The sequence below is a fragment of the Harpia harpyja genome, chromosome 4 (assembly GCF_026419915.1).
Source record: "Harpia harpyja isolate bHarHar1 chromosome 4, bHarHar1 primary haplotype, whole genome shotgun sequence".
NCBI lineage: Eukaryota > Metazoa > Chordata > Aves > Accipitriformes > Accipitridae > Harpia > Harpia harpyja.
This window is the reverse complement of record NC_068943.1, coordinates 68,079,912-68,101,171: the sequence shown is the minus strand read 5'-3', so window position 1 is coordinate 68,101,171 and position 21,260 is coordinate 68,079,912. Positions and strand designations below refer to the sequence as shown.

The 21,260-nt window shown below is 38.5% G+C and overlaps 1 protein-coding gene across 3 annotated transcripts in view; it reads left to right on the top strand.

The window, feature by feature from the left end:
* Positions 1–2,547: 2,547 nt before the first annotated feature.
* SYTL3 (synaptotagmin like 3) overlaps positions 2,548–21,260 on the top strand; it is a 36,106-nt gene continuing 17,393 nt past the window's right edge. Inside the window, exons 1-7 of one of the 3 annotated variants that reach the window (XM_052784593.1) lie at positions 2,548–2,877; positions 6,865–7,429; positions 8,825–9,040; positions 12,750–12,808; positions 15,408–15,459; positions 16,839–16,911; positions 17,890–17,962. In XM_052784593.1, coding sequence (XP_052640553.1) covers positions 7,320–7,429; positions 8,825–9,040; positions 12,750–12,808; positions 15,408–15,459; positions 16,839–16,911; positions 17,890–17,962 — 583 coding nt within the window. In that variant the 5' untranslated portion in view covers positions 2,548–2,877; positions 6,865–7,319. Of the gene's footprint in view, positions 2,878–6,864; positions 7,430–8,824; positions 9,041–12,749; positions 12,815–15,407; positions 15,460–16,838; positions 16,912–17,889; positions 17,963–21,260 lie in introns of all 3 variants that reach the window. The other 2 variants (XM_052784590.1, XM_052784592.1) reach the window with 2 other exon arrangements.

Here is a 21,260-nt window from a genome sequence, read left to right as displayed (position 1 = left end):
CGCGCCGGGCCACGGCGCCCGAAGCGCTTGCGCAGTGCTGCCCGCGGGGCCCGACCCCCAACGTCAGTAGGCGCTCTACACCTGCGCGCCTCGCGCCGGTCTCCGCTTGGGTTCCATGCGCCTGCGCTCTCCTGCGCCGCCCCCCCCCCTTTCCCGCCGCTCTCTTTACGCCTGCGCAATGCATTCTCCGCGTCTCAGATGTGTAGCAACGGGGAGGGCTGCGGCCTGCCCAGCGCCCTCCAAGATGGCGCCGTTTCCATAGCGACAGCGTGGAGGCGGCTGGCCGGGACCTCGGCGGGGTGGTGAGGCCGCCATGGCGTTGCCAAACGCCCCGAAGCCAGGGGCTGAGAGGGAGAAGGCTGCTTGCAGCAGTTGTGTTTTTCATACAGGTAGCTTGCCGTTTGTGTTCAGTGGGCGCGCCTGCGGAGAGCTGGAGCCGAGAGGTCCCTCCCTGGGCGGGAGGATCAGCGTCCTGTTTCTGGAAACAGAGCTTGGAAAGGAGACCTGAGTGTGTCATGTATGCCCAGAAACTGAAGAAAACATGGAAAGACATGACGAATATGTGCATTCTTACAGCATCTACATAATCGGATGCCATTATTTTTAGCAGCCAGAATCAGAATCTAGACAAAGGGCACACTTTTCACAGTTTATGGATTCTGTGTGTGTGCGTATGTGTGCGTGTAGTGTTTACAGATTGCCTCAATTACTGATGATACCAACCTCTGAGAGCTACTCTAGACAGTGGAAGATGCTGTTCAGGTTCAGAGTGGCCTGGATGAACTGGAGAAATAGTCTGAAGGAAGGAGAAAATAACTTACTGGGGGCAAGTGCAAAGGCCTATACTGAGGCAGGAATAACTAGCTCTATAAATGCAGACAGAGCAGGACCAGCTCACTCGGTAGCCATTCCATAGACAAGAGAGTAGGGGGGTGTATTAGGTACTATTTACCTCAATTTGTCATATGGTGCTGTTAAAAAAAGGAGATGCCATACTGGGACATGTAAACGGACATATAGCTTGCAGGACATGGGAAGCGGCTTTCCTGTTGCACTCTGCAATAAGACCTCACAAGGAATATTGTGTCCAGTTTTAGGTGTTGTATTTCAAGAAGTTTGAAGGAGTTACAGCCTCAGGGCCCGAGTGTGCCAACAGACCTCAGCTGCCCTGATCAGCCTCAGCTGTGGCCTCTACTCCTGTGTCTTCTGCTCCAGGCCTGTCTCTGGTGGACCTCGGCCCTACATTTTGACCTTGTCTCCAGTCCCGTGTCAGGCCCTGCCTCCTGTTTCTCCTGAAGAAGACGACCCTGACCAGTCGCCTCGCTTTGGGACGGTGTGGGCAGCCTGCGGGCAGCACCCGCTCTGCCTGCGCCCCGCTGGGATACGGCAGGACTGCGGCTGGCTGCTGAGCTTGCCCTCGGCCCCTCTCTGAGGCCTGCGCTCACTGCTCCCGCCAGCCAGAAAGCAGAGGCAAAAAAGTGAGGACTATGGGAAGGCTGAACAAGTGCTGCTTGTTTAGACAGAAGAATAAAAGGCTATAACTTGGTTATATTCTTAGCATGTGTAAAATACCACAGCAGTTTTCCACATCCAGGGACAAGAGGGAAAAATACAATGAGTTAAAACTGTAGCAATTAAGGCTTTGGTTAAGTATTAGGGGAAAGCTAGTGGTAGGGCTAATGTTCATCTGACTGGATTTGTGATACTACAAATCTGTCACTGTGGGTAGTTACAGTCCTCAGGTTATTTCTTGTCTTTCATTTAGTTAAAGTTTTGCCTGAAATGAAGGCCCAAATCATCCAAACATTCTTTGCTGAGCATAACTCTGTGCCTTGCTCGCTAACAGTTGCTTTGTCTTTGGTGATACAGTTGAAGGTGATTAAACTTGACATACACAGGTGGATATGTTTGAACCTATTTAACTTAATGAGGTTATAAAGTTGCAGGCTGTTTAATTTTGCCATGTGAATAGAGTTGCAGGGCTTTGTTTAATTTTAACTGAAAATAATATTTCTTAAAACACCCAAAACACTAAGAAGGGCTTCTGCATTGTATGTACAGTTTATCTGGTAGAGCCAGGAACAAGAAAGGAGATCAACCTCCAAGAACAGCCTCTCTTCTTTTCCAGAGTTTGAAATAATTTGCATGTAATTTTGAATTTAATTACTCACACTTGGTTCTGTAATAGTCTGAATTGGTATAGCCAATCCAAATAATATTTTAACTTTTAATAGTTATCTGAGATCAGATTTCTAGTTGTGAGGTAAAATAATATTCTTCTTTTTGCAGATGCATAAAAAATGAATTCTTTTGAACGTCTACCTATACCAATTGCTTTGTCATTCAGACCTGAATAGAAAACTGTTTTGTTTCCAGGAAAGAGCTGTTTACGATACAAGCAGAGTTTTCTGTGCGAGTCCTGGGGACATTGAGGTTAGTAGTAGTTTCACATCTATAGTATCAGAAAAAGAAATGATGTAGAACTCAAAGCCACTTCTCTTCCTGTGTGTGGCTTGAAGACTGAGCATATTTTGATGATATCGGTTAGCTTTTATAGTGTCTTGTGCCAAGTCTCCTTTTAATGTTAGAAAAATGAGTAACTTCTCTTTGATTGCTAGTCGCTGTTGCTGGTAACAAAACCAGAGACTTGGCAAAAGCTGTTGTAACCCTAGAGCTCTTTGTTGAATGCATTTGCTTTTAGCTGTTTCGGGGATGCTCCTCTGTAAGTATGTCAGTCTAATTTCAGTGCCCAAAGGAAGGAAAGGGGGTGAAGAACAGCCACCAGTTTTCTTTAAGGAAAGATAAATAATAAGAGTGCTACTCATCTCTTAAAAGCGGTTTACTTCCACACATCTTTCTTTGATGGTTGCTGAAAAGGTAAGGACATCGTTTTAATCTATTCTATATGACATTGCACAGGGGGATGCATTTTTACTTACTGGGATGGTGGTTTTTCAACTGCAAAGATTTCATGGAAAGACCACAATGGGAACTTAAGTGTTTGTGTTGTTTTGGTTTGGTTTTTTTTACTTGAAGTGCTGGGATGGGATGTTATTAAAATCCCAAGACATAACTTTAGTAAAACATTACCAAAGAACTTGTAAGTAATTTGCATGTGTGTGTGCAAGGATGTGAAAATTAAACTGTTGCAGCCAGGTAGTATGAAATAACACTTGCAATTTTCTTAACTAGGAATAAATTTATGTGATTGGCCTTTGCAGAATAGAAAATAGCCACAAATTACAGTAGCTTTTGTGGTCATTTTTACTCTGAACCTTCTTCATCTGTGTCCTAGCTACTGATGTATTACATCCATCTTCTGGGTTAATGCATGAAGTAATCCAATTATCTCAAGTCAATGAAGGCTGTGACTTTAGAAGATCAGTTTATTTATACTTATTTAATTGTCATTATTTTGCTAATGCTTAAGGATCTGAAAGAGATCACCAATACATTACATGCAAAATTGCTTTGAGAAAAAGCTTGCTAAGTCAGGCATTTCTAAGTTCAAAAACTTCAAAAATTAAGCTACCTCTTTGCAAACTTAATCTTGTCTTAGGTAGGCCTTTTGATTGACCTTCAGTGACATAACTACATACTATTTTAGCCTGATATAAAAAAAAAAAGGCATGGTCTTCTCAGATGGCACTGTGTGCATGCATGTCTCCCTCTCCTAAGGCATGACCAGGTTGGTTGTCCCATCTGCTTTATGATGGCTTTGAGACTTCACATGATATTTTCAAAAAGCTGCTGATCCATCTGCAAGCTGCCTGACACAGGATTATTTAAAATAATTCTTGAACAAAATATTTTATGTGGGCTTTGTGCTGAAGAGGGGGAAGTGTCATGGTATTTACTAAAAAGGTTGCTGTTGCTTTTGGTTTTACATAGAAGATGCTTGGCTTTGAGGTCAGCTGGCTGTGTAAAACAGCTAGCTAGCTGGTTTCAGTGGGTAAACATGAAAGGAGGGCATCTGTAAAGGTTTTTAAGATTGTTTTTTCCTGTCAAGGAGGGTCATTGCTGAAAACACAACTTCTTTATTACTGCTAAAAAACTAAGCTAATGCAGATGGCTTCAGTGTTAGAAAAGCTCTTCTTTTACGATGGTAGAGAGATTTTTCAGTCCAATTCGAACACCTCTGTGAAATGATTATGAGTTCAAGTCTGTTGTGGGGCACAAGGATTATCTCCCATTTGGGGGGATATAATTATTTATTCTTAAAGCTGCCTCATCATTAAGCTAGATTGAGTTATCTTTGAATGTGCAAGAAAAATTAACGGACCATGATGATTGTCAGAGCTTAAATCTTCATGAAGATTTAAAAAAAACCCAAACAACTAACTGTAGGAATGTCCAGGTGCAATATTGATAGAGCTGCTGTCTACACGCTGTGTTTTAAGTTTTATTCTCTGTAGCGTGTGATGGTCTTGGCCAGCGGTGAGAGTGCCACAGTGGCTTTTTCCCTCCCAGCATAGTGCAGATACTATAGGACATAGGGCTCCTGGCACTTGGCTCTGCAGTAAGTTTGTTGTGTTGTTTGGTGCCAGAAGATGATCCTAGTCTCTCCATCCTGGTCCCTGTTGGCAGTCTACTGCTGGAGTTAAATTCAGTGCTTGTGATTTATCACTGTGAATAGGGTATGAAGGGTAGCAGTAGACCAAGTGGTTTTGATGATGGTGTTTGTAGTATCACTGATGGGCTGAGGTTGAATGCTTTTCTGAAGAATCCTGCCCTGGCTAGGGGGAATAGTTGTGAGCAAGACAAAGTGGAAACGGGAGGCTCCAAGCTGTTCCTTCCCTCACACCATTTAAATTTGTGCAAGCTTGAATAGCTGAAAACATATTTTTTTAAAAATTCATATGCATCTCTAAATAAGAATCTGTATGCCCTCAATATTTTTCATACACTAAGATGTCATCTGAAACCCATTTCCCAAACCAGGTTTGAAATATGGAAAACTTTGTGCTCTTTCTGTGAAAAAGAAAGGTAGCTCTTTTTTAAAAGAATTTGAAGGAGATATCAAATAGCAACTATTTCTGTGCTTGCTTAACTGCAGATGTTGTTCTTGGTAACTGTTTTACCATGGCACGTTCTTAACAGCTCTGTAAGACATTCATATATTTTCTTTAAGATCACTAGGGTGGTTTTATTGGAGCCACCTAATAATGACTATCATGAATTTGCTAGCTTTTACTGATGCTTCAGCAGGATTTTCTGATGACGTTGTAGATACGCTAGCCATTGGAAATCCTAGGAGCTTATAGAAAATGTAACTTAAGCTGTAATGGGTGTTTTGGTATCCTGTATAGTGCAGAGGTCCCCGAGTTTGCACTGACTGCTCTTTCAGATTGTATTGACTTAAATGGAGTTGAAAGCTCTAAATGTGCTCATCAATCCTGGGAGGTATTCTTGAGGTAAAAGATGAAAGCAAGTGAAAGATGCAGGGGCATTTGAAAATGACATATATTGTGTTAAAAAATTGCTCAGGCTTTTTATGTTTCAACTGAGTAATTTCCTGTGAAATTGCAGTTGGTAAGGAAATAAAATATGATTATGCCTATCTCTGTTTCTTTTGTTTCCACAGGAAACTGATCTTTTTTTTTTCCCTTTGTTAACACTGCTTCTGTGAAATGCTTTGTCCTTTTGGTGTCTGTTGAAGGGTTTTACGAAAAATTATAAAACAATGGAATGCATACTGTTTATAAATACAAATTATCACCTCCTGCTTTTTTTGTGGGAAATTAAGTAACTTAATTGGGGCAAACTGTATGTAATTAATTCCCTGCACTGACAAAAATACATTGTCACTATATATCTGAAGTTTTGGTGTTTTTTTCTTTTTTAAACTTAAAACTCACAGTATTTTAAAATAATGATTCAGCAATGCAGATAGTTCGTCAGATTGTCAGCTGACGTCCATCAGTGAGGCATCAGTAACTGCTTTGGGAAAGCTTGACCCTTCTGTCCTAGTGTCTAGAATTTCTGCCTAGAGCCTGACTGTATTTATTTAGCTTAGATTAAGTTTGAAACATTAAACCAGTTTTCATATACACATCTTTAATATTTGGTGTACCATAAGTGGAACTGCCTTACATTTCTTGTAATACACACTAGACAATAGACAGTAGTATTAAAACTGAATATGGTGTGTAAGTTGAATTAGATTGAATAATCAGTTTCTTTCTCTACTTTGCTGCAAAGTATATTAAAATTATTTTCTATTTTAGTGGGAGTTTTACAAAAGTGAGGTCACAGAATATATCCAAAATACAGTTGTGCTTCTTTTTTAATTTTATACTTCTCATATATTTGTACATTAGCAGCATCAGTTTGGGGCCAAAATCGTTAGTGCACTGAGGTGGAAATAATATATATCTTAACTCTTTAGTGTTTGTGTGTATTAACAAAGATAATAGCATTATTGGGTATTAAACTGTTTATCTAGACTTAACAGATATAGGTAATTGATAGAAGTGACTCTTAGAGGGTGTCTTTCCCTCTTTCCTCTTAGGCTTGTGATGTTTTGTCTTTTCAGTAAGATGATATTAGAAGGGGGCATTTTTGTCTCAACCAGTATGACTTTTCCAGTCATGGGGCCTGTAGGCCTGTGTTCAAAACTAACTTAAGCTTCTTTATTGGTTGTTTTATGTTGACTGTATAAAAAATATGAAGGTACATGACTGAGTGTTAATGGACAATATGGTGAGATTGTCTGAAAAATGAGACTGTCTTAAAGCCTATCCTGTATCTGCATTAGTGCGTGAAAGGTCTGCGTATAGCAAAATGTGGTCTTCACATACTATTTGAAATGTCTTGCAGAGGTGAGGAGAAGAGATAATAACATGTACTCTTTTTTTTCCCTAGGTCCAGAAATCTCAAATCTACAAGACCAAATAAAAAAACCCAGCATTCCCCCCCACTCCTTTACTCCATCTCTTGGTGAATTCTCCCTCCATCTGGTGACAGTTAAAGCCCTATCTAGGACCTTGCTGCAAGTTCTCCTCTCTTTTGGAACCACTCAGCAAAAAAAAGAAAAGAACAAGGAGTCTTTTCATGTGAGAAAGACAAGACTGTTGTGACCTTGCTAACTGTTCATATTCCCTGGGTAGCAGAGACACTTAAATGATGATGCGTGTGAAGGCAGACACAGTTATTTTTCTCTTCAGGGGTATGACACAGTAAACGTATCACCAATCAAGTAAGAGCGCAGGCACTTAGTAAACACTCAGACTACATTATACTCTATAACATAGTATCCATCGCTGGATGTAGTAGAACCATAGGACAGTAGTCTACAAAATAAGTGAAGTTTGGGGAAAATGGCCTGTGAATTTAATCTAAACTTCCTTAAGGAATTGGAACGAGAGGCTGTTCTAGAAGTCCTGTACCGTGACCAGATGGTGAGAAAAACAGAGGAGGAAAGAATAAGGTATCTGCCATTCCCCTATTCCTGTATTTCTGTTCCTTTTTTCTCAGAAGTACTCTTCTTCTTTGCTGTCCTTCCAAATGTCTTCCTTTTTTAACTTCTTGTTAGCTAATGGCTTTTTATTCTTTGGGAAAACTAAGGGTTATCCAGAGCCTCTTGGATTCGCCATACTATTGACTACTCTACTGTAAAGATGAGCAAATACTGTTCAGTGAATAATCTATTGGATGAATTTTGCTTCTAGCCTTCATGGAAAGCTCAGTTGCTGCCTGTATTTTTTCTATGGCATTCTCATCATGTTCCTATGTGTGTCTATATAGTCCTGGTAACACAAAACATGTTCATATCTTTGGCTGGCTTATTTAACTTATGTTGTGGCAAGACTGGAGTTGAGAATCATTGGATACCTGCTCATTGTGCTGAATCCATTGTTGTCCCTTATCGCATACAACAGGTAGCAAGTGCACCACACTGCCTCAGAGGTTGTTACAAGTGTCAATAGGTATCATTGATTAGGAGAAGGATTCTATTTAATTATTTCACACTATGCAAGCATCTCAGTTGTGAAGGATAAGGGATAATCTTCCAGCATTTTATTTGCTTTATATCAGGGCTAGGGCAAGGATTTCCCTGCAGTTTGTACCCTGCTTTGTCACGTTGCATCCCCATGTAAAACAAGGTATTCATGTTGCTAAGTTAGAAATTTTTAGTCTCTTAAATGTAGAAACTCAAACTTTGTTTACAGCAAACATTTATGTAAGTATTACTGGACATATTAAATGATTGTGGAAAGTAAGTAAAGGCTTATAAAGAAAGTCTGAACTGGTTAGAAAATCCCTGACAACCGTTGATGATGTAGCTAATAAACACATAGATCTTGATTATTGGTACGTGTAATGGAAGCAAAGTTAATGAAAGGGAGAGGTTTCAATATTTTGGTCTGATGTGGTTTTTATTTAACTTTTAGATGATGCATTTGTTATGATTGTTTTTACTTGATGGAAGATTTGATTCTTGGATAAATATGATAAAAAACACCATCAAATGAAAGGGAGCGCCATTTAGTCTCAGTTTTTGTATGTGAATACACAATCACTTGCACGCACACTTTCAGTGCCCTGCCCTGAGCCTGCATAACTGACATGAACAGAACCCTGTTTATACTAGACTACTCTGTCTGTATGCGCAGCTGTGGTTGCATATACAGTCATTGTGCAAAAATGCTGTGTGTAGACACCTTCAGACAGTGTTCAGTTGAGGTCAGACTTGAGGGCATATCTCCCACTAGTAATGCTATTGCACAATCAGGATATTAGGGATATTAGCTTGTGATTTACATGGGGTTTTTCGTCTATTTAATTTTTTTTTTTTTTTTTTTTTTTTAACCCGGGGCATTAGGAAACTGAAACTGCAGCTGCAGCAGCTTCGATGGAAAGGGGCAAGAAATGTAAACCATGAATACCAGGAGAGATCTTGTGCTCGCTGTCAGAAATCGCTTGGTTTATTGATGAACAGAGGTGCAGTATGCAATGGGTGCAGTCATCGAGTGTGCTCCGAATGCCGTGTCTGCCTGAATCCCTGCCTTTGGAAATGCACCGTTTGTTATGCTCATGGGTAAGAAATTTTACTGGTTTGGATAAGTGCTGGTTTACACTGGTTATCCAGTGGATGCACACTGGTTTTGTGTGTATCTGTTGCTTTAAACAATTAATGAAACAAAGCCTCTGGTGGAATGAAAATGTTGGATGAAGTCCTGGTAACAATGAAATTGATGGGAATTTTGTGTTATACTTCATGTAGTCAGGATTTCCCTTCCTGTAGTTAGCAGAATGGATCTTCAGGGTAGGCCGAAGTAGTATGACAAAGATGGTAACGGCAAAGCATAGGAACAGTTGTTAGTTTCTGAACTGCAGATACAACTCCTTCCCCTGACTCAATACTGAACCAGGGCATCATAACAAGTTGCTGAAGTTGCTGTGTTTTGGTATAGTATTTTGGTGTAGTATAGCCAATTTCTCAATGATTTCCTAATCTTGATTTTTTTTGCCTCATACTACAGGAGTGAGGAACCTGGATTGATGAGTAATTTGAAGTCATGTTTTGTATACATTTAAAACCGAGAAAGCATTAATAACATTATCAGGAATTGTTTAAATGTGGTCAGAAATCCAAATCTGTTTACCTTGAATTAGTTTTTTTTTTTCTTTTACTATGTCACCTTGGTTTTGTTTTCCAGGAGACAATCTTTTACTGTATTGGTACAATTTTTATATCAAAATACTTCGTCATAGTCTATTCATCAGAGTCTTTCTAAACCAAATGGTTTAGCTATATTTCCACCTTTGATGAAAAGTAATATTATGTAGGCAAAGAAAGATAGTTTTGGAAATGAATCAACAGCTGTGCTGGATTATATATATCCCTGTACAAAGGGTGAGGATTTGGATGAAATTTTACTTGATGCCAACACAAGATTAATGCATTACTTTACTCCCTCTTAAGATGCCGAAATGAGATTTAAATAATGCCTGGGAAATGTAAGGCAAGGTATTGGTCTTAAGCTAAGTGAATTTCTGCTACTAGGTTGAAGTAATTTTCTATAGTTTGGAAGAGACTATAAACTGTTACTAAAAAGATGTTCTCTGAATCCTCAGTTTATTTTGCAGCTTATACATAAATAGGCAGATTAGTTTCATCTATATTTGATACAAAGCAGTTACTAGATTTTGGTGCATATATTTCACTATATGTGCTTCATGCTATATGCACTAAAAGGAAAGGTTAAAAAGTTAACTTTCCATATCCTCCTCTAGATACCTTCCTCTACTTCTTCTTTTAAATTGATTTCCAGTTATTTGGTGGCCACAGTGGAAATCCCCTATAGAGAGCAGCTAGTTGTTAAACTGCCTTGTATAGTGCTGCACAACCTTAATTATTTCATAAGCTTGTCCAGATATTTAATGGTAAAACCAGGAAAGCATTATTTAAATGAATTAAAAGACATTTTTACTTTTCCTTGAGGAAATTACTTTTTTTTTGTCTTGCTAATATAGAGGAATTATTTAGCTGTCATAGAAATTCTCTTTATAGCAAAGAGACAGCACATTTCATCTTGTTTAGTCTCAATGCAAAATCCATTAAAATCAGTCAGACTTCCGTTGCCTTCAGTGAGCTTTACATCAAGACTGCAAATCTCGAGGAGGGTAGGGAGTGCAGTAGTGTGGTAAATACTACTCAGTGCTTTTTGTTTACCCTGGTGAGGGGAAAATAGGATGACTAAGAAGCATAAGAGCTGATTTTCAAGTCCTGAGCAACTGTAATTTTGAGTCTTGGTTACCGCTAGAGTATTTTTTCCTGAACAAAATGTTAGCAGCAGCAGCACTACTGAGACTCTCTCCTAGACACTAGGGTCATGTTTGTAATGAACATGCTTAAATGCCTCAGTGAAAGAGCATGCAGGGATAGGTGAATGTTCGTTGTTTACAAAATAAGAAATTTAAAAAGCCTTGTGGACTGACAAAGTTTGTATCTTTCACCTGGAAGAGGCATCACTTATGTGAATGGAGTTGGTATAGTGTGTTTTACTGTTTGTTTTTTTTAAAGGAATCCTGTCTTCTAGAAGTCTAGAAAGACATTTGCTTTGAAGGAGTGTAGTCTGTTTTACCTGACAAGGATAGTTTTTTATCAGCTTAATTGTCACACTTTTAGTCATAGCTTAGCTTAATACACTCTTTAGCCTAAAAAAAAAAAAAAAAAAAAAAAAGGGTATTTCTAGATCTGTTTTCATCCTGTAAGTGGCCTAATTATCACATGAGCCTGTGCAGAACTGGAGATTAAACTCTGGGAAGATAACCATGGGTAGTGGGAAGAACATAACAGGAAAGCTGGAGATGAGAATCGAGGCACTACCAATGCAGAGCCCTTGAAGATCTAGTGCAGCTAGAGATATCAGACATTTATTAGTTAATAGATCTCCATCCAAAGTAAATAAGTATCCTGTCTCAAAGTTATTTTAACCTCATTTTCAAACTCATCTGTATTCAGTTACGCACAAGGATCCAGGGTTAGGCATGAAAATAAATAGTACAATCTACACAGGTAGTGAATTTTTTGAATATTCTGCATTGCTACTTACAAAGGTGTATTTTAAATGCCTGAAATGCTTTAAAATCAAGCCGCAGAAAGAACAAACAGCATCCTACCTGTAGTTTGTCTATTTTAACACAGAGTAAGGTGAGGTGTGAAATGGCAGACCCAGGGATTTTGTTGCCTGGCCTTTGGTGGATATTACTATAGCTCTCGTGTTTAGAGATTTTGCTTTCTTAAGGAGGCAAGCTCTACAAGAATTCACTGTCTGGATGTTGTTGCCAATTTCAAGCAAATTTGGCAGAGGGAATGGGTAATAGAGATTAATTTCCTAGAAGGAAAATGAACTGCTGGGTAGAGAAGAAAGTTTAGCGGTGCCTGCACAGAGGAAATTTTTGCAGTGGGACTTCATCCTATAATAAGCATCAGAAAATCCACAAGGAACAGAGATATTTTATATGCCCTAAAAATTAGTAAGGCATTTAGATGAGAATTTGGAACCTGAAGACTCCAGAGAATCCTCTCCTCAGTTAAAATTCTTTTTGTCTCTTTAATAATGGATGAGTTCAGATTGAAGACTTCATCTAAGTCAGTCGGAGACAACAAAATGCAAGAGTCAAATCTGCTGAAAATCTGCTCTTAACAGAGCTATTTAGTCTGATACCATTTTGTACTTGTTAATCATTACTTTTCTGATCCTGTGATCCTGATGCCTGTGTATGACTGACATCATTGATGTTAGTCTCCACAAAATGGAGAGAGATGGGCCATGAAGTCATCACACCATCAGGGTTGTGGAGCTGAGTGCTCCCTGGTAGCCATCCCAAGTTCTGCTTGGGAGCATGTCCGGTATCATTGACTTTCCTCACTCCTCAGACTAGGCTGGCGCTGTAAGCAGTCAGCACACCAGTCAGTGGAAGTGCCTGGGCTGTATTGCAAGTTGGTTGCATAGACTGGAGTGGACCCAGGACTCCTGGCTTCAGAGCAATGCCTAGAACAGTATGTATTGCTTTCCATGGGCAGTCCTATGTAGCGAAAAGGAAAAAAAAAAAAATGGAGAGGAGGAATCCTTTGTTTGCAGACCCACAGCAAAATCAGTCAATGGAGTGAGCAGTCATGAAATCTTAGTTTTATGGTAGGATTAAGAAAGACTGTTGGATTGTTAAATAGTTATCAAACATTTGAAGAAATGCACTTTGGAAAATGTTGATTCAAATGTCTTTTTCTTGTTTTTCAGAGATGTGAAAGTAAAGGCTGGTGAATGGTTCTTTGAGGAGCGAGCAAAGAAATATCCAGGTGAAGGTAATCATTGGAACAGACCATAAACTGCTGTGTAATGTGTAGTCCTTACCCAGGTGAAACACAGAATGTAGTCTGCCACTGTATTTAATGTTTTTTCCGCTTGGTGAGAGATTTTTCAGAAATTATCATGCAGTGCATCTGTCTACGCACTAAATAAAACATGAGCACAAACTAGCAGAATGCATTTTAAAGTATAATTTATTTTGTGTGAGTAATAAGAATAAGAAAACTGCTGGCCATATCAATTTGAATTAATGAGTGTGTAATACTTCTAAGAAATACAGTGACATGAAATAAATATAGAAATGTTAAAATATATGCGCAGGAAGGAAATGATCTTGCATCCATTGTTTGTCAAAGTTAAAACTCAATTGTTTTCCCTGAGAAAGTTCTAAAGCTTAAAGAAATGACAGAATGGAATAAAGAAAAACATATATAGCTATAAATCAATAGACAGCTGAAGACTTACTGTTTCTTTACTTTCAGCTAGCTGTGCCATTGCTTTGTGTTCAGTCTTTTCAGTGCACTTAGAAATACAAAGCCCTAAAAGAAATTATAGAGGATGTGGATGGATTGCTCTATAGGGAATGTGTTTTGCCAGCCAAGGGTCTGTTAGTCTTCATTTTCACCTACAATGACTAATGAGGTGGAGAGGATTTCCTTCCTCTTTCCCTTGAAGTGCCACTTTAGATAGGCAACTATTTCACTTTGTGCCTGGCTGTAGCTAAACGTTACAGTTTCACTTCCAGTATCTGCATCGCATCTAGATTTAAGAGTAGCTGGTAAAAAGGAAGGCAGTGGGCCTGAAATATCTCTTGGGAAACTTGAATAGGAAGAAGTTTATAAATGGAAGAACGTAATTGGGCAAATTTTCAGTAGTAGGTATTCACGAAAGACAGCAGATAGCATATTAGGAAACTGAACTACAGTTCCTGCTAAAACAATTAATTTAAAATTTGAAAGATTTAACTGAATTCCATTCTAGCTAACACAGTTTCTGATTTTAACAATCAGCTGGTAATTTTAACAATCTCTCTCAGTTATTGGAAAATGCTATGTTGTTCTTAGAGACTAAATCTGATATTGCAAGGTACTGACTGTCCCTCTTTCCAGTAAAATAAATGAGTTCTCACCTTGTATTATCAAAACTTTGTGGGTACTTGAAGCTTTTTGCTTAGTTAGTCTACAGTAATACTGTTGAAGTCACAAAAATCTAAGGATATACAGAAGATAAGCCTGCAGGGAGAAATATGTTTTGTTTAGTTCCTTTGATTAGACCAACTGATATAATTAAAGGGGTTAAAAAGTGGCAAACTTTGAAACACAGCAGCTGTAGTAGTTACATATCCTTCAAGCCTGGAGAGGCAGTGCCCTCTTTTGGTTTGAAAATACAACACAAGTGAAGTATTCACTGGAAAATAACTGAAAAAATACATGTTACAGTGAAGTTTTCTCACGTTGCAGAATAAAAAAAAAAAGCAGTTACATCAGTATGCTTTTTATTAATTTTGTGTAGCTTCTACCTAAAGAATAAAAATCATATTTTCATAAAAGCAGTAGATTGCCTTTACTGACTAATAAATTAAAAATTGAAGAAGTCATTTAATGCTGCAATAAATCAAGATACCAAATATTACTTATTAATAACAGAGCATTAAGTCTGGAGTTCTGATTGAAATTTGTAATATCAATAAATTGATTATTATTTCTACCACCACCGAGGTCTACTACTTTAATGTAAATAATATGTTATAATTAATGACATCTTCAGTAAAGCATGGATCACATGCTGCTTTCTGTATTAGGAATGATTAGTGATTAAAGCCACTCCAGATATTTTCAGTTGGCCATTTGTTACGTGCATTTAGCCCTTCTTTCTGTTTGCGATTACTCAGGAGCAAACTACGTTTTTATGAGTCTTCATTGTTCGTGCCCAATGGAGCGCTTGCTCCTTGGTGTTTTTTACATCATGTGGTTGCTCACATGAGGAACATGACATGGTTGCTATTTCCCCACAGGGATGGCCTTAGCAAAGGGGTTTGCTCATGTTTGAGAGCTAGTCATTCATTTTCGTGATTGTTCAGGTCTCTAGTAGAAGTGAAAAGAATTTTTCGTAAGATGCAAGACATGACCATGTGCCTACTCTTGTACACATTTTCAAGCTTTCCATAGTGTTTGAGTTTTATGGTTGAAGTGTGCTTTAGTGCAGTGGGCCTGTGCGCTACCTGCCTCCTGGACCTCAGGAGGCTGAGAGCACTTAGCAACCTGTAGGAATGAGCCTGTTAGCATCTGTACATGATTGTCCTCAGCATTTGTGAAGAGCTGGTCTGAACATGTCACCTGCGAGAGGTGAAGGTGAAATCATCATACAGTTTGTGATACAGGAGAAACTTGCATGTTGCTTGGCATGTATGCTGGTACGTCAGGTGGGGGTTGATGTCACTCCTGACTTGCATGTGCATGAGTTTCTGTAAATATAGGCCAGTTCCTGAAAGGCACTGATTTTAAAAAGTATTATACAGGCATTAGTAACTGCGGTTGATGCTAAATAATCTTTAGGTGGTTTTTTGTTGTTTTTTTTTCTCCTTCACAGGCAGACATGAAACAGTTGGTGCAAAGCTCTTGAAATCTTATCAGAAACTGAGGTAAGATTCATAAAAGGACAAATGGTCCTAGGACACTGAGAATTTGTATAGGCAATATATTGTATGTTATAATCCAGCCAGCAGTTTGTATTTTTTTATTATGAAAACCAAATTCCAATACTTTTGGAGTACAAATGATAAAAGCATAGAAAAATTGCCATTTTTATCTGTCAGCAATCCATAGAAAGGGTCTCAAGTACAAAAGAGAGTACTATGTTTAGCATAATAGTGTCTTACTTGAAATGATGTGCATTATTTTTGTTCTGCTTAATTTTTTGCATAGCTCTTTACACCGTTATCTTTCAAATTTACACACTACTTTAAATGATCAGAGATGAAAATTATTTACTAGGTATAATAGCAATAGCATCATTATTTGTTCAATGGGAGATATTGCTGATTTGGTAGCTTTAGAATAAATAGTAGACAAGAAGCTCTGTATTCAGTAAGATGCGTCCACTTACCAAAATTAAAACAAGTAAAAAATCCAGTTTACACTGAATAAATACTTTGGCTAGAGGCCTAAGCATGACCATACTTAAATTATTACCAGTGATATATAATGAAATAACAGTCTACTTAAATTATATTGTATAAAAGAAACCCTCTTCCTTAAAAAAAAAAAAAAAAAAAAAAAAGAAAAAAGTAAAATAAGATACAAAGAGATGGCCTCAATTTTGTGATAATATCTGGTGAGGCATAGCTGTGTAAGACAGAAACTTATAGTCAGCTAGATATGATCCTAACCAGGGCTGCATAAGGACTTGCTTTTACCTAGGTGTGGTAAAGAGAATCAAAAAGGAAGTTCACCTGCAGCCTTTAGGGTCCGTGATTGTGCCATGATAACAGAATCAGTCAGGTAACAGTTGGATTTTTTTTTTTTTTCTCACAGATGGGGGCTATTTACAACAGATGAAATGGCTGGAATGCTGTAAAAGGGCTCTAACAGCTTTGGGCCCAGGCAAGGAAGGATCCTTTTAGTATTGTAAATAAAGATAACCGTTTTCTGAAAACATCTCTGAAACAGAGATGGTGTGGGTTCCACAGGAATTGTGTTTTAACTGGGGACATAGATTGTAATACTGCCAACCATATAGAAGGCTAGGAAGCTTGTCCTAAATTAGGTCTTCCCGATTGTTTTAAATTAATAATTCTACCTAGAGCAGCCCAAGATTGAGAAGATAGAAGAGTAGTCCTAATTCTTACAAACAGGCAATAAGCCTGTGCTGCAACTCTTAAAGGCACAGGATCTCAAGCCAGATCTTTAGATTGCAGGAAAGGCAGATAATAAAGATACTGTCCAAGAATATGGTTTATTTATCCATCTATTAGCATAATATATTAATTCTTGCACTGTTTATTGTGTCTTAAATTTCCAGTAAAATTTCCGTCGTACCTCCTACTCCACCTCCTTTCACAGAATCCACAGCAGGAAGCAACCTGACGGTAAATGTACATATCTGCAAAATACACATATACATGGACCTCTTAGGGTGTCATTCATGTGAAAAGGCCAGCCACAGAAATGCAGTAAATAGCAACTTCTGTAGCATCATATTGCAATGAAAATGCTGCCTTATGTTCCTTTGTAATTTTTTTTTATGCTGCATTGGTAGTAGGAGAGAAAGGTCAGAGGCTATTATGAGGGATGTGTTCAATTAGTTTTCAGTTTTTCAGGGAAGTGATTAATCACTCTACTTGGCACTAAAATACTGCACCTGGTTTTTGATACCTCACTACAGAAAGGCTGGACTGAGATCTCCTGAGCTCCCCTCCAGCCTGAAGGATCCCATGATCCTATGATATTCAGTAGTCATTTATAAAGCGATCATTCCATCTGTTACTTTCATTGTTACTGAGTGAAAAACAGTGAATTTGATGGTTGCCTTGCATTACAGTTTCTAGTGGACAGAATAGTAGGACATGAATCAGAACTCATCAAAATTGCACTAAATTACTATTTCAGTTAATTTTGCACTGGGTCGTCAGGCCTTGGTTTTGAAGCCCATTGCAATCCTGTAAACATTGTAATATGTGCTCACCTGGAGTTTGATGAAAACTCTTTGATTCAGAGGCACAGGAGCATCTGTAATAGATAGGACTTTCCTACTTGAAGTATTAAATACATTACAACAAATCAGTGATGTAATTAGTTGTATTTATGAAATTGCTGTGTGATCTTCCTACAAGGAGTTCCACTTATATATCAAAGAGTATGGAACTGAAAAGATTATCTTCCATCTTCATACATTAGTGTGACAATTTTCAACCATGTCAATATATGTCCTCGTATGTATTTGTCTACAGAAGTGAGCAAAGGGCTGCAGGCTTACTGTCTGATTGTTATGTGGTCTGTAGATATGTGGTCATGGAAACTTTAAAACAGCAAATATTTTGTGTTTTCTTACTCTTGGCATCTCCCATTTGCAGGAACTCGGACAGTCTAAAAGTTTTAATAAATCTGTGGAAAACTTGGTTTTGTCTCTCACAACTCATATAAAAAGTAAGTAGCTTTCACTGCTTTGTCATTTTAGAGTAACATAGTCAAATGTTTCAATTTTTTGGCCAAATTGTTGGCCAGAAGATAGTTATAAAAAGGGTATTGAGTAATGGCTGAAATGCCTAATGCCAAGACTGAGCCAACCTGAAAAATAATCCAGTGAGTCTAATTCTCCTTCAGTATTCTGCTAGTCATTTAACAAGCTGATGATACCAACCCAGAATGCTTTTCTTGTAAAGATGTGAAAAGACTGTATAGTGTTATTTTTAAGTTTATTGAGTGTTCAGGTGCAGTATATTTAGCTCATGTTAACACAGAGTAATAACCACTTTGTACTGTAGTGATCTTCATGTTACCTATCTGACTGAACCCCAACTGACCCTGTCAAAGAATCTATCATGTAATGGAAGTAGAGTTTAGTATTTTCATTCACTGGCAGTTTTCAAGAGGACTTCCTTCCTTTTTATTGGTCTGTCTAGTTGTGTGGTTTTTTTCAGTGCATACTTCTAAGAGCCAGCCAGTCCTAACAACTCTTCCTTCATTCTGATACTTTTGGTTCCTTCCGTTCACTTATGCTGCCTGCTGTTCTTTAGGGTGCAGATTGTGTGTATGCACCTCTAAGGCTAACTACACTGAGGACAGCCAGCCTTTGTGAAGAACAAATTAAAGGCATTAGTGACCAGAGGAAAACAACTTCTGAGCCTTATGAAGATTACAGGGGCTGTAAGATTTGCATGTATTTGAACAAACCTTAGTGTTTTCAAACTATCTTCATCTTAGACAACTCCAAATGTGAGATTAGACCTGAATAAATTTGGCTTTAGTGCCTTTCTGCCTTTCCCCCTAACTCTTCTCTTAGCTCTTGTTTGGTCTTTCCTCTAACTTCTTCCACCCATCCTAAAGGCTTGTTCTCCTTCACACAAATTTAATGTTGTGTCTGTGTGAACACATATTAAAGCTATACAGAGACACAATGGCTATCTCTTCTGAACAGAAATGTAGTGTAGGGTGGCTGGCATAGGGCACTTTGTTACTGGAAGCAGATAGCTGAGACAGCACAGCATTGATGCAAAGTAATTTATTCTGCTTTCTGTTAGTTTGAAGCCTGGTCATATCCCACAGTTACTGGTAAAGATGGTCAGAACTGCACCAAGCTAATTTAATAATTCACTGCTACCAAAAGGAAGGTCCTACTCTCCCCACGTCTGTCTTCTTTCTCTGTTTCTGGCCTTATGCTGCCATCACTTAACTTGAATTAGCACCAGTGTTTCTGGACCCCTCTGGAAACTGATTTACCTAATTAAAAGGGCAGAACATTAACCCAGACAAAACACATAGGTACTTTTCTGTTGGTTTAGTGAGTTAAATAGGCTTAAGGTAGGGTATATATGTTGGAGCCTGCACAACAGAGGGTGCTGGGCCATGTGGCCAGGAGCCAGGGATTGAGGAGGGAAGAGCAGTGGTTGCAGAAGAGGATGGCAGCAAGTCGTTAGCTCAGTTCAGCTGTATGTGAAACCCCACTTGGGTGCTATCATCCTGAGTTAGGGTAGAACCTTTTAATTTGTGAGAAAATAACAATTTTGCAATCACTGAAGTCAATAATTAAAAAGTATAGGAAGTCTTACAGAGAGAAACACTTCGTGTTCTTGACTTAAGAAAACAGCTCTTTCAGACCATATGGCCTCTTAATGAAACCTGGTGCTGTTCTGATAAATGCTTTTGGTCACGAGTGTCTAAAGTTAGTAGTCTATCTTATCTACATAAAAATGTCCTGGTTTGCAGAGGAATTTAATACACCCAGCTCTTGTGTATTGCAGTAAATAAACCTGGAGAACCTTGTTATGCCTCTGATTCTATCACTGGAGCCAGTGTGTGTGCACGTGTATGAGAGCAGCAGGAACAAAGGATTAGTGCATGCAGCACAATGCTGCTGTTGTACAGTCTGCTCTTTATGCTGTTACCTTCTGTTCCAGCATGGTTTGGCAGCAACAGGAGATTGTAATCCGATGGTTGCCATTTGGTGAACGTAAAATGGGTTGCTGTTTGTAGTTCTATTTGCAGTGCAAAATTGCCCTTGGCACTAGAGATAGTGTCCATCTTACTGACTGTTTGGGTAGAGAAGCCAAAGGAGGAATAGATGGGAAAACCGAACAATCATTTTTTTTCTCACAGTAATCTGTTCTGTAACCTGTTCATTTTAAGAGAGTGTGAGGCAAGCTTGTGTTTCTGCTTCTACTGCTGGTCAAGCTACTCAGATTGTATCTACTCCATTAGAACTCTCACTGCAATCTCTTTTATGATCTCCAATTTCACTGTGTATTTTAAAAACCTGGTTTCATTTACAGTCAGAGATGACTTAATTGAGCCTGCCTATGAATATGTCACATGATGCCTTAATGGTGTACACAGAGTACAGTAAACATCTGAGGACTGATTGCTGCTAAGAACAAAACCCAAAGTGGCTTTAAAAATCACACTTAAGAGTGCCATTGTTTTTGAATACCATAATGACATATTGTCTGCTGTCTGAGGTTCCTCCACAGAGGCTCATGTTGTGAGAGAAATATTTATTTCTTCTGTATGAATTAAACATAGGATAGCTATTTCATGTACCACTTAAGTTATTAATTTTTCATGATAGACTATCAGGGATTTACAACAAAGTAACAGCTGCTAAGCCTGCTAGTTTTCAACTTCAGAAATCACAGATGAGTGCTGCCCTTCCCTTTAAGTGAAGTTCTGACTGTACCCTGAGAAATAAGAAGCAAAAAGTGGTGCACTAAATGTCCAGTTGTCCTGTAGGTTTATTTGACAATAAACTAGATGTTACCGAAGTGCTAATTCAATAAGGTACTTAAGTATGGACATAAGCTTATCCATATAAGTAATCTTATTGAAGTCAATGAGGGCTACTCATGTTCTTAAAATTATATGTGGTTTGGGACCAGAGTATTTAATATCTCTCCTTTCATCCATATTTTAGATAAATTTCTAAATATTTTCCAATATGCTCTGCTGTCTAATTTCCATTGTCGTGTCATCCCTTTATGTTGTTAAAATGATCTTGCTTTTATCCTGAACCAAACCAAACTGCTTTACAAACCAAGCTATGTATAGGGACTGTAGTAGCTACTTCTGCAAGGAAACTATATTTGATAGTGTACAACAATTCCTTGCAGCAGCTGTAGTGGTAGCAAGCAAAGAGTATAATTTCCAGTTGAAACAGCAGGAAAGATTTAGGTAGGCAAAATATAATTATACAAAATGGGACAAGCACTTGCCTTCCCATCTGTTTCTTACT